Here is a 14,821-nt window from a genome sequence, read left to right on the forward strand (position 1 = left end):
TACTGGTGTTAATGAATGGTTGTAGTCGGTCTTTTATATGGTTGGGACAGTTATTGTTGAAGATATTATAAAAAGTGATATTTTGATGAAGATGTCTTCTCTTAATGAGAGGTACAATACCAATTTCATTATGTAATATATTATGACTAGTCCCCTTTCTTAAACCTGTAATTATACGTATTGCTTCAAGCTGGATTGACTCCAAGAGGTCACATTCTGTTTGGGAACAATTTGACCACACGATACTAGCATATTCAAGAATTGGTCGGATAAAAGAAGTATATACAGTTGTTAAAGACTTTCTATCTATTTTGTATTTTAACATTCTGAGTATATTTATCTTTTCATATGCTTTTTCATAAATGAAATTGACATGATTCGACCAATTAGCCATAGAATTACAGAAGATACCAAGATGTTTGTGGTTAGTTACATTCACTATTGTACGGTTATTAAAGACTAGGTCAGGATGTAAAGCCTGGGAGTCAGTCCGCCTTGAAAATAGAAGAGCTACTGTTTTATCTGGATTAAAAGCAATTCCCCAAGCGTTTGCCCACAAAGTGATTTTTCTAAGATCAGAATTTAAGATATTTGCAGATTCATGTCCGTCTCCCTCTATAAGTGTATATAATGTTTGTGTCATCAGCAAATAGTTTTACGTTAGAATTTAAATTTTCACTAATATCATTTATGTATAAAAGAAAGAGATAGGGACCTTACACTGAACCTTGTGGTACACCTGCCTGAATGGTTTTCCAAGAAGATCTGAATCCATCAACGACCACTCTCTGCATCCTATTACATAAGTACGATGAAAACCACTTAATCATGTTTCCGCTAATACCTTTTTTTAAATTTATATATAAGACCATCATGCCAAACGCGGTCAAATGCTTTACTAATATCACAGAAGACCATTCTTACTTCTTTACCCTTATCCATATGTTTAACAATTGTATCATATATATTCAATAATTGAAAAGTAGTTGAATCTTTAGGTAAAAACCCAGATTGATTTTTGGAAATAATATTATTCTCTGAAAGAAAATTAAACATGTATTTGAAAACAATCTTTTCTAGTATTTTACTAAAAATAGAGGTTACAGAGATTGGTCGAAAATTTGATGGATCAGATCGTAGACCTTTGCCTTTATAAATTGGAGTGACATTGGAATGTTTTCATACATTTGGAAGAGTACCGGTAGAAATAGACTTGTTAAATATGATGTGTAGTGGTTTAATTAGCGAATTAGATACATTTTTAATAAATTTGGGGGGAATAGTATCCGGGCCAGCTGGTTTATTAATGTTGAGGAGATGTAACTGGTCTTTAATATCTTGTTTAGTGATATTAATATTAGAGAAGAGATGTTGAGGTTGGGGACAGTTAGGGGGTTAATCATCAGCATTCTTATTGGAGACAGATATAGAAGTAAAATAGTCGTTAAAAGATTCAGCTTTATCAATAGTATGCAATTTTAACTCCCCATTTATGACCAATGGGGCATCAGTTTCATTTTTTGATTTTAGATTCATAACTGATTTGGCGATACGCCACCATTTACCAGAAGGGATAGACTTATCAACTAAGGATGATTGGAGTTTACAAAGGTACAAAACACCTTGTCGTAAGCTCCTAATTCTGAAACTGTTTTTGGAAGATTTTGGGGATTTAGGAAACCAAAAGCTGTCAACACTAGATCTCCAGTACAGAAAGCATCCTCTACTTCCTGAACGAAACTGTAGATTAATGGGATTCCTAAACAGATTAAAAGGGAAACAATAGATCATGAAGAAGACTATTGTTTACCCTCAAGACATATATAACTGACTCTGTTACACCAGGTGTTTAATATGTTAAATAGTGACAATTTATTGCTCTTGATATTACATCAACATATTCTTCTGCTGAATCAATATACATGAACATACATAATGTAACAATATATATATATTTATGGCTTCTAAGTTGATGATCATTACCAGTTTCCCTTAGAAAATTTTCTGTGGTGATTCCTGTCTCGCGTCTCATTCTGCGGCGCAAATATGCTCTGTCATCGATTTCCTGAAATATCTGTGAGCACTTTGAAAATTCTGTCTGACTCTTTTCCAAATTACTCATGTCATACTCCTGATAAGAAGAAATGAGATCATGGAGTTGTTGTTTGGTGTTTTCAACATGCTGTGGCAAGGAGGTGGAGTTAATGTTTTCATTTTGTAGATACAATGATAGAACATTCACAGGTTTCAGAATATCGCATAGCAACAGGATGGTCGCCACAACCTTCTTCTTTGTTACTGCCAGGCGAGTTTAATTAGCGAATTAGATACATTTTTAATAAATTTGGGGGGAATAGTATCCGGGCCAGCTGTTTATTAATGTTGGTTTATTAATGTTGAGGAGATGTAACTGGTCTTTAATATCTTGTTTAGTGATATTAATATTAGAGAAGAGATGTTGAGGTTGGGGACAGTTAGGGGGTTAATCATCAGCATTCTTATTGGAGACAGATATAGAAGTAAAATAGTCGTTAAAAGATTCAGCTTTATCAATAGTATGCAATTTTAACTCCCCATTTATGACCAATGGGGCATCAGTTTCATTTTTTGATTTTAGATTCATAACTGATTTGGCGATACGCCACCATTTACCAGAAGGGATAGACTTATCAACTAAAGATGATTGGAGTTTACAAAGGTACAAAACACCTTGTCGTAAGCTCCTAATTCTGAAACTGTTTTTGGAAGATTTTGGGGATTTAGGAAACCAAAAGCTGTCAACGCTAGATCTCCAGTACAGAAAGCATCCTCTACTTCCTGAACGAAACTGTAGATTAATGGGATTCCTAAACAGATTAAAAGGGAAACAATAGATCATGAAGAAGACTATTGTTTACCCTCAAGACATATATAACTGACTCTGTTACACCAGGTGTTTAATATGTTAAATAGTGACAATTTATTGCTCTTGATATTACATCAACATATTCTTCTGCTGAATCAATATACATGAACATACATAATGTAACAATATATATATATTTATGGCTTCTAAGTTGATGATCATTACCAGTTTCCCTTAGAAAATTTTCTGTGGTGATTCCTGTCTCGCGTCTCATTCTGCGGCGCAAATATGCTCTGTCATCGATTTCCTGAAATATCTGTGAGCACTTTGAAAATTCTGTCTGACTCTTTTCCAAATTACTCATGTCATACTCCTGATAAGAAGAAATGAGATCATGGAGTTGTTGTTTGGTGTTTTCAACATGCTGTGGCAAGGAGGTGGAGTTAATGTTTTCATTTTGTAGATACAATGATAGAACATTCACAGGTTTCAGGATATCGCATAGCAACAGGATGGTCGCCACAACCTTCTTCTTTGTTACTGCCAGGCGAGTTCCCATGACCTCAGGCTCCTTCTTCTGGGCGTAGATTTCATCTATGGTGTCCAATATACATGTGCACCTGAGAAAAGCAAGACAACGGTATTATTGTTTAATTATCTAAAGTGATTTTAGTAATGTGAAAAGCAATTGATTCTGCTTGAATGTCACCATAACTCATCAGTCATGAATTAATCAATATGTTAAATAATCTTAAAAAAAAATCCAACTGAGCTGTTCTCAAAAATCACTCAAAGTCAAGAATCACTCACTGTTTCTGCAATCAAATTGTAACATGATGCAAGAGTGGTACATGGTATTGTATCCATCAAAACCCATGAACCTTATTTTGGTGACATCGATATTCTTTGTTAATAGGAACCTTCGAATTGCATTCATGATTGCTTCTGCAGTTGATACAGTGTGATCAAACTGAATTTGCTGTGATGCGCTGTATCTGTACTTTCATCTGCAGATCTTCCAATATCTGTCTCTCCAAAAGATTAGAAATACAGTTTATCATCTCAGTGACACTACCTGATGAAACATATCTGAACTGCGACGTCTGTGAATCAATTTGACACCGGTACTGTTGTAGATCTTTCACACCCAGTCCAGCAACAAACTTCACTACTTTGGCAGTCTGCCCTGCAGGTAGGGCGTTCGATTGTAAAAGGCGACTTAATTTAGGATCTTATCTTTTCTCTTCTTCCTAACTGATTTTATCTTTCCTAATGCCTCCCTTGGCACCGTCTCACTTTTGGCCTTGAGTTAAGCGTTCGCCACTGTGAGGAATGCTCTGGATTCTGTCCCCTGACCGAGACACACCAGAGTCTATAAAAGTGGTAGTTTCTGCTCCTGCTTGGCGCTCAGCATTCATGGAGTGGGACGACTGGTTCGCCCTTTATCAGTATAATGTGACCGAGTGGAGTGTGTTGCTTGGTGTCTTCGGCAGCATGCTTCAGTGATATAGTACTATAAAAGGACAAAAGTTGTGACGACACAACACGAATATATCACAATATCCCAAACCATGTACCTCACACACGCAAGACAACACTTACTTTAACTGTTAACAGGACATCAATATAATCAATATACATTTTTCGTTATGTATTTTTGATAGGTTTCCTTTGATGTGGCTAGGATTGAATGGTCCGGTAATTGCAGTTTTTGGATTAAAAAAAAATTAACATTTATATTTTATATACTATACTTGATTGGGAAAAGTTTAATGACTGAATATTTCTTGACATAGTCACAAACCTCATATTGGTGATTTTCAATGCACATCTGAATTGTTCACTGTGTGTATTATCTACCATAGATTCTTGTGTGTCGTGTCTAGCTGTTTAGCTTTATAAACACGAACTCGTCATTATAGCACATACAAATAAAATGTTTATTCAAGCTTCTAATGATACACTAAGTACATGATAAAATTCTATAGCATTGTTTGAATTCAGTAATAAACTACGCATGTTATTTATCTTTTCACTGTGCAAGGTTTTGTCCAAAGGTGTTCAAGGGGAGATCATTCTCATATAGTTCGAGATATGAATACATGCTGCGCGTATGTCAGATGTGTCAGATGCCGAGAGTGAGACACGCCTTTATCAAACTGTAAATAAAATTCTTAATATTCCTATCCACCTGAAGGGACGCATTAGTGCAAATGTATTATTCCGTGTAATAATATATTCAACAGATGTCTGGCAACATTTCAAGTCGGTTGAATGGCTATTAAATAAGTTCCATGAATTGCGTCATCCACATGTCTTGATTGAAATACTATCATACAAATCCGGATTATTTTCATAGGTTTTTTTGTACTTTTTATTCGGAAAGAATTTCATCCGACCTATCATAAACGATTATATCATTTTTGAAAAGGCAAGCAATACTTCAGTTGACCAAAGCTTCGCTAAACAGTAATTATATACTTCAAAATATGTCTTGTATCCACTCATTATCTGTGAACCACACTTTAATTTCGTATAGTGTTGCTTCGACTCCCAATATGGTTGCATTTTAATAGTTTAATTTGTTTTGATCCTTTTATCTTGCAGACGAATTTCTAGTCCGCTTAACCTGCCGATATTATTAGGATTTTTTTTTTTAAAATTGTTTTGTCCAATATGTCAGCTCGCGGTACCTCTTAAAACTTTGAAATACAGATAGGCGCAGATTTGGCCTACGCTACGTCAGCGGTATATTTCTGATATATCGTCCATGCAATGCCGGGAAAACGTACACATACCTATTAATTTGGATCTTATGTACTCCACTGCCCCATGTTACATCCCATTTGTGAAATGAAATAACTCTGCACAATGAAATACTTCCGAGACCATTCTATTTCACACATTTGTAATGGCCGCCGTATACACATTTAGTAGAGCAAACGGCAGCTACTCATCGTCGACTCCGGTTTTATTTTAAAAACATGTAACATCTGAATATTTATAATCTAAAGTGTCATCAACCAATACTAACGATGTATTTGTAAGATTTTGTTTATTTGTTTAAATTAACGTCCTATTAGCAGCCATATTCATACAAGGACGGCCTCCCGTGTATGTTGTGTGTTGCGTGTATGAAATGAGGGTGTGTAAAAACTTACCATACGAATTTAGATCTAAATTTTTGTCATTTCAAGATATTAATTATATTTGCAGCAAGGCTGTGTGGGATATGCTTGTGCAGTGTCTTCGATGGCATGATTCAGTGAGATAGCATTATAAAATAGTTCCACTTTTGCAAGAAGACATATACCGCAGTCTTCAAGAACATATAGACAGTCACACAACGCTACACAATTCACATAGTCCGTCCTTAGAAGAATATGGCTATTAATAGGTCGTTATACCTACTGCTCCAAACATAGGTGTCTTGTTATATCTCTCTTAAACATTAATAAAACATATAACAGACACAGCCTATTTTGTTTATTTATTTGATTAGTCAACGTCATATTAACAGCCAGGGTCTTGTAAGCATTGGTATGATCGCGTTGTCTTTTTTTGTATAGTGAAACTGTTGTCCTTTTTATAATGCCTGTGAGAAGAAAAAGAAAGTTAGTTAGGAAGAATGAGAAAAGACATTGTCCTGAATATTAAAAAACATGTGTTGGTGTTGTTTGTTTTTCTCTAAAAATATTTTATTCATTAAATCATGTATATGTTGTTTGCTGTCCGTCTCGAAAGGGAAACGATTAATTCAATTTCTTAAAATAGAAGTTATAGAAGTTCAACATTTTATTAACTCTTTGAATATTTGTCTCAATTGATACATATACATTGTATCATAAAAATTCCAAATTTGCTGAAAATTATCCATACAAATTAAATTCACCATAAGAGACAACTCTTAAAATAAAACATCGGAACTCCTCGGATATGATAAATGTCAAAATATGGAAGAAAAAACATTTTCTTCGCCGTTGAAAATACGTAATTACGCCCTAAGTACGAAGTGCATAGGAAATAAACAGAAAATGAATCTTTTATATTAAGAAATTGAATTAATCTTTTCTCTTTCGAAACGGATAGCACACAGCATCGATGGGCTGACTCTTGTCAATGGGCAGTGTTCTTGGTGGCAACCAGTTATGAAAGTAGTCTAGGATGTTCTTATCCTTGGTCAATGTGTGACAGGTTTTTCATATACGATAGTTACATCAAAAGTGTTCCGAGTGATTTAAAATTTTAAAGCAGATGGGAGACAACTCCGTTTCACACATTACAATATTCAATTTTTTTTTTTTTTTTTTTGCTTTAACTATTTTAGTAGGGATAAGTTGAGTATCCACTATCATTTATGACAACGTACAAGTATTGAAATTAACAATAAGGGGAGCTAACTCTCATACAATGTTACTAATGAAAAGAAAACATGAATGAAACAAATTTTAGATAACAATTCTAGTAGAAGTTATCGGCATTTTGAAACTATTATTTCCGAATTCTTACTTTTGTTTATATGTTCAAGCAATGCATTTCTTTATAATAGAAACGCTGGCAAAGGAGAAGTTGTTATGTTTCTAATATTCCATGTAACCCATCTGATTGTAATTATGACTGTTGGAAATTGCTCTTCATCAATATTCCATGTCATGTCCCCGTGTCAAAACTTCCATTAATGAATTGATTATCATGGTTTCTGTTAAACAATTGTAATGCTAATGTGCAGTTAAAATAAGTAATTAAAAGTCTCGGTTCCGATTGTATTTGTAATCGACGTGTTTGATATACTTTTTGTCTGTTGAAATGAAGTAATGCGTTTCCATATTATTTCCATGTACCTGTATAACCATACACTTTTGTTTACGGGTCAGATGTGTTAATCTCCGCTGCAGAGATTACATGGCTAAATTATGCCATTTCACCTGTGTCACGACTTATCGGACATCTATCCGACAGTTTTGCTATCTGCTGATCGATATCTGCATTGTCTAAGGTAACATTACCTGTGTGATTATGGGTGACGGTTCTATAATTAAAGCATACCTGTTGACGGATTCATTACACTGATTAAGAATGGGCCAATGAGCATTGTATTGTTTACATGACGTTAACATAGATCTACGACTGGAATCACCAAATAATTGACAGGAAACAATACACATATCTACCAGTAAATGACAAACAAAACAAAAACTAAACCGCCTATACTATGGTCTTCCTTTATAAAATAATCATACCATACATCGATCACTGTCAAATTACACCAAATGTGGAATGTGGAACTTGTGGAAGGACTGATTTCGGCACATTGATCCCACATAAAACCTGCAAATAAACACTACCTACATACACGCAGATATAACAGATAATGGCGAAATGTACCAAAGAAGGGAAGTCGTCTGTAAATATGTAATGTTAGTTAACAAAGACGTGAAGGAATAGCGACTTGTATATTATGTATTATACTGTGTATTATAGTTTTGTAAAACATTTAACTGGAAAAACTTGGCTTTAATAATAACATGTATACGCTGCTCATTCGTCTACATGCAAACATACATGTACCAATAGTATAATCCGTGCACATTGTACAATCGACTTGTCTTTTTACGCTTTCGTTTTTACCCTTATGACCAAGGATGTTAATGAAGATCAATAACTACAAATTCCAACAACAACCCCAATGTTATATCCACAATGCCAGACTATCTTGTCATTGTTACAAATATATACAGAAGTCAAATGGATAAGTACAGTACGTATACAATGCACTCCGACTGGTTGACATAAATAAAGGCCTGAAATAGGACACTTGGTACGTGCTTAGCTTACGTAATGTTAGTAGAGATTATATGTTATTTTCGGTTCATGCCACAACCTGGCTGTATATGATAAACTGTTTTAACGAGGCAGGTTTGGAATAGCCAACCTACCCTACACGATAATACTATTTATACTCTTTATACACATGGAATGGATCCGATTTGGTGTCCCGAGTAAACATGTAGAGAAATACAGGTAAACAAAGCTATATCTCATTCGCATAACACAAACACGCGTTTTCAAGAGGAGGTCATCCATTAACATCAATGGCTGTTGATAGTTTAATTCACGTTATAGATTGATACGTGTGACATGGAGAATTCCCAACCACTTAGTGTATATCTGTCTATACATTATATTAATATCATAGATGAAAAAATATTTAAAATGCCTCACCACATAATGATATTGCCTGCAGATAAATAATTTTGTAATTGATATTCTATAAAAAAAAACATCTATCAGTGAATATACCTGTACTTGAGATTCTTTGATATCGGTTTATCTTTAACATATACGTAAAAACATGTTGATTATGTTGATAGTCCTATTAACTGCGACCTAATGAGAATTCAAAAACTGTACATTGTGTACTACAAGACTCTTTTATATGTGGATATGAAGGATAGGGATATTCTACCCGTGGGTCACACAATGTTGTAAAACCCGAGGCTTGCCGAGGTTTTTACAACATTTTGTGACCCCGAGGGTAGAATATCCCTATCCTTCATGTCCACGTATGAAAGAGTATTTTTCTCTCATACCTCAACGTTTTATTGCAATTTTACTACGATGATTTTCCGCCATTTTGAAATAAACTCGACTACAAGTCAATTCTCCATACAAGTCAATTGCATATTTTCCACCCAATTCCTGTTGTTTTGTATATTTTAAGTAAATCCGACCTAGTTTCTGAAAAAAATGTTAAAACTGTATCTAAAAATAATAGTTTTGTTGACTCTGTGACGTCATGAGGCTTTATTGGTAGCCATGCAATACAGCCTCAGACGACACGAGTGTATTGCCCTCGACCAGCCAGTATTACACGTGTAGGTATAAAAGGAGAAAAACAGTACAATATGTACTTTGATAGTATTTACTATATGGCCTTCAGTATATGAAATATGGTGAATTGGTTATACTTTACAAAAATTAAGTTTTGCGTGTACAAAGCTAGGTGTGAGTTACAATCTTATTACGGGTTCTAGTTATTAGATTAATGTTTTTATCACATATGTCGTTCCAGAAATACAAATAATATTCATGATTTTAGCGTTTTAGTTTATCTGACAGCATGCCACATGATATATTCACGTGCTGGAATGGTTAATTTAACTTTCATTACACCCCAATCACCATTTAACACAACAAAGTGGTTCAAAGTACTTACTTTAGGGATTTCCAAATATTTTAAATACGCGTTTTGTTATTTATTTCGTTTTCTCAATAGATCAGTAACACTAATGACTTCTTTTTGTGTTGTAAGGACGTAAACATAACTAACACGCAATGGCATATATATATATATATATATATATATAGTAACTTTATTATTGCAGTTAATACAATTGTGTACGTTTGTGAAGGTTAACTATAATTTACTAGGTAAAAATATACATTATTGTGTAATAATCTGTACTTAAAAGGCCGAAGTTACCAACTATCTAACTCAATTCCACTCCAATACTGTAAATGTCATGCAAGTTTCCTGTCATTGTTTTTTTTATTCGCATGTATTAGGTTTAAAATGTGATCGCGGATACAGCAATCCATCATTATGGCAGACATTTTAGATTAAGTTTTGCTGAATGATTGATTTAAGCAAAAAAATAAGGTTTTACTGTACAGTAGTATAATTAAATCAATTCAGAGTTTCTGCCGTATACTTAACCACGAGTTTCAATGTGTTTAAGCTCCTGGTGTGACTATATACAATAATGTAATGTGATCGTTACACAAAAAAGTTACTCAATGTATTAATTTACAATATATTTTATGAAACAGCTGGGGAATTGCGTGCTTAAGATATCTTTATTGATTCCTGTTGTGATCCTTGTAGAAATATTCATGATATTCGTTAAAAGTTTTTTGTTTAATGGCCTGGAATATGCCAATTGAATACATTTTTGCCATGAAAGACATGTAACGATATTTTTTTAAGATTTATTAAAGACGTATGACCAATATCATGTAAAACAGTTAACATTAAAGAAAAATAAAAGTATGCTTCAGATACTTCGGACGAAATATCAATTTATCAACAACATTTAAGATTACATAAAGAATAATGCATTTCTGAAAGCTTACAAAAATGCTATCAAATAACCATGTTTGCACTCTTTGTTGCGGCATTTTATGTAACGTCATTAAAAGCTTTATGTGCCATAATTACCATACTCATGAATCAAGAGATGGTTTAATGTCATTCATCACCAATAATACCAAAGTTCTTAGAATAACACTACTTACAACGGATGGATTTCAATATACAAAGTCATATATGAGTCTAAATTGAACTTTGGCAGAACTTGCAAAATTCATGATATTAACGTCTACAGCGCAGTAAAAAGAGTGCACACGGCCAGACTAAAACGCCAACTAGTGGGTCTACTATTTCATTTATCATTGTTATAGTGATATATTAGTAATTATTATAAAAAGACTTACATGCATATGTATATGTTTTCATGTATACGCGTATGCATGTATACATAAAGCATAAAAATACAAATATTACGTCTGTGCATAACGTCTGTGCTATTCCAAAAGCATCATACATGTTTATCCATGCACTTAAATGATTTGCACAGCTTAATTTATCACAACTTATGATCTTCAATAGATTACTGAAGAAAATAATATTAGACCGGTTGGATAGTGATTCTGTGGTGTTTTCGGCGGCAGCTTCAGTGATATAGCACTATAAAAAGGGCAAGAGTTCCGCTCTGTAAGAAGACACAACACTAATATACGCAGTCTACCAGAACATGCACCTCACACTTCACACACGCAGGACACCACATTCGCGGGAGATCGTCCTTAAATAACCCTAGCTGTTAATGGGGCGTAAATTTTATCAAACAAACTAAACCATACCATGCTCAAATATTTCGTTCAGTAATAGCACTTGTAACTTAAATTAAATGAATGACATCCGTTAACTATTAAGAAACGCTTATTGGATTGAAGATGTAAAGATGCTGGAATAGATTCAAACAATTTGAACGATTGCCTGTTTTCGACTGCAGATATTTTCTTATCTTCCTAACTTTTCCCTTGATACCGCCTTACTTTTGGCTTTCAGTTAAGCTCTTGCCCCTATGAGGAAGACTATAGGTTTTGTCCCTGGCAGCGATACATCATAGTCAATATAAGATGTAGTTTCTGCTCCTACTTAGCGCTCAGTATACCGGGAGTTGGACGACTGGTTTGGTTGTTGTTAGTGCACTATGGCTAGGTGGGATGTGCTGTCCGGTGCCTTCGGCAGACGCTTAGTAGCTAAGTAGAGGCACACTAAAAACATACCACAGCCTCTCAAAAATACAGACATGCACACACACACTTTACATACAGCCCTAAAACTATCCTTGCTGCCCATAAGCCGTATAATTATATTGGTTGTTTTTTAAATCAGCCAAGGTATATTCGTATTGTGTCTCCTTATAATAGTAGAACCCTGCATTTATATTTTGTTTGGTTGTAGTCCTAACGCGGTGAGTAAACTACAGCTGACACTGGAAAACACACCTCACATTATACTGGCAACAATTGTTGAAATGATATGGATCGATCAATCTAGGGGAATGCGAAATGTATCAACACCATATATCACTTGCAAACACCGAGCTATGGTATAGTACATCTTAAAGTATGAAGTTAGCGAAAATTACAATGGATTTTCGTGGTATCATCATTATTTCATGTTAAGTAAAAAAATCCCATTATTAATGTGATACTATTAACTAGCATGTCATGGTCTTATGATTCGAGGATATCAGACTTCACCAAGGTAAAAGAACACTTGAATTGTGTTGAAGTTGAAAAACGAGATTCATCATTGTAGAAAGACAAATTAATAGAATTTTGTATTGCCTTTTAAATATAACACCAAATCACAAAGTCTATGAAAACGAATACACTCAACACGATTTCAATACATTTCACGACACGGTGAAGTTATTAACCTGACATTTTCACCCCGGCCTATTTGATACTGAAGTACTCAGTGACGAGGATTGATATTGTATACTGTTATCCATATTGTGCGCTGGTTCTATCAAATCAAATAAAAACATTCAAAAGAAATCGAGAAGGCGAGACCTTCTGTTATATTCAATTACCATTTGACTGTGTTTGTTATTTTTGTGGGTCGAACACTTTTTGTTAAATGTAAACTTTGACGGGGACCCTTGGTGACGGCGTCCGTTCGGAGATTGCACATTAAGTTGTACTATAACGGGAAACCTGTGTGACAGAGAAAAAGTGATACATATTCACATATATCAATTTAAAAACTAGATATAATATGTACAATTTTAACACACAGTATTTTGCGATGATGTACGCATACTCTGCGTTTGAAAAAGTTTTTTTTCTCACCAGTGATTTTACGTTGCCTGCGTGACTTTACTGTCACAAAAAGCTTGGAAATAAAAATTGAAATATATATATACAATATATTAATATATGTATATATGTGCCTTTGATATTAAAAATACCAAAATATAAAACCATTAGATATAAAACATCAAAATAGATAACTTAGATAATATTATCATACAACTATGGATGGTGTTTTCTTCCTCTGGAACTGTTTTATAATTCGAATTCCCCTTAAGAAAATTGTTCATTAATCACGATATACAATGTACATGTATTTCGAAAGATATATGTATTCTATAAGGAATATTCATTACGTTATGGAAAATCTATATTACAAAATGTATAAAAGTATCATCTCCACATTTACGTTTGCTACTGTACACATAAAATATAATTACAAACATATCTCCCAACCATACGTCTACATATTCACATCTTCGTATAAAATTTCAGTTGAAGTTAGTTGTTTTTTTATTTACACATACTCAAACAAAGAAAATACATTTCTAATGGCAACCGAAACGCGACAATTACCGGGTACATTATAAAAAGATAAAACTGATATAAGAAGACATATGACGCATATTTGTAAATATATATCAGTCATTTATAATCAAAAATAAGAATTATGAAAAGCGGACATAATCCTTATCACAACTGATATATTAGGTTCGATAGAGCACGATCACAAACATTAATAACTATGAACGCTATGTTCAAATTTACAACCGAAAAAAGGTCATTTAATGTGCCCGTATCACTCTAATTTAAGGTCATACATAGCCATCCTATTCACATAACCGTCTGATACTTCAGTTTTAATACCTATAGACTACATTGTTGGCATAGGAAATAACCAAGTATTCATAAATATTTACTTGCCGCTTTTCACCGCTTGGTATAATGATAACAAAGCGGTTCGAGTTTATGAAGTGGAACATTCCATTATATAAGTTTATGTGCTGTCGATGTCCTGCCTATTATTATTTACACATGAAAAATTTAAATAGAAACATTAGGGACAATGGTCTCTTTAAAACTATTCAAAGTATCAGACCTGGTATAAGATATCCGCTATCATTCTGAATTAAATGTAAGACAAATATAAACCTTGCCCCGATTTCTCGAAACAAGAAGCACCGAAGTGAATGTTCTAATGTAACTTATGCACATTGTATTGGAACTAGGTGTGTTTAGAGAAATCTTAGTCTGATCATTACCATTGATGATTCTCGTAAATTATTATTAAAAGATTAGTATCACTAAAGATTAATATGACTTTCTGTCACGATAATTTGTCTCATGTATCTTATTGGATTAATGTAGGAAAATTGTATTCGTCCAATCAACATGCAGTAGTGGTCTTTTGAAGGACAACGTTATCCGAAAGAAATATGAGTTGTGCTGTATGCATAACTCTTTTATCCTAACGGCGGCTTCATACTACTACATTTACCATCAATCTACCTCACAATCATGTTGTGTTTAGTTTTAAGTAGTTTATGACTATAGTAATAACGATGACTGGTGATCAGGATCTGGTAATTG

The 14,821-nt window shown here is 33.9% G+C and overlaps 1 protein-coding gene across 1 annotated transcript; it reads right to left on the reverse strand.

Annotated features, from left to right (window-relative positions):
• Window positions 1-1,586: 1,586 nt before the first annotated feature.
• On the reverse strand, window positions 1,587-4,654 carry LOC138316561 (uncharacterized). The gene is made up of 5 exons (XM_069258241.1): window positions 4,650-4,654; window positions 3,071-3,465; window positions 2,695-2,846; window positions 1,984-2,182; window positions 1,587-1,759 (listed from the first exon to the last, which is right to left on the reverse strand). Exons 1-5 carry the CDS (start codon window positions 4,652-4,654, stop codon window positions 1,587-1,589), a joined length of 924 nt encoding a protein of 307 aa, XP_069114342.1.
• Between the last annotated feature and the right edge of the window lie 10,167 nt (window positions 4,655-14,821).

The sequence above is a fragment of the Argopecten irradians genome, chromosome 2, assembly GCF_041381155.1.
Source record: "Argopecten irradians isolate NY chromosome 2, Ai_NY, whole genome shotgun sequence".
Lineage (NCBI taxonomy): Eukaryota > Metazoa > Mollusca > Bivalvia > Pectinida > Pectinidae > Argopecten > Argopecten irradians.

What these genes read in the sequence shown, in the direction of transcription:
- LOC138316561 (XM_069258241.1), bottom strand. An exon ending in ACAAGGTGTTTTGTACCTTT is followed by an intron (nt 2,183 to 2,694) that starts GTAAACTCCAAT and finishes TCCTTGCCACAG; the next exon opens with CATGTTGAAAACACCAAACA. An exon ending in AAATTTTCTAAGGGAAACTG is followed by an intron (nt 1,760 to 1,983) that starts GTAATGATCATC and finishes TAATCTGTTTAG; the next exon opens with GAATCCCATTAATCTACAGT.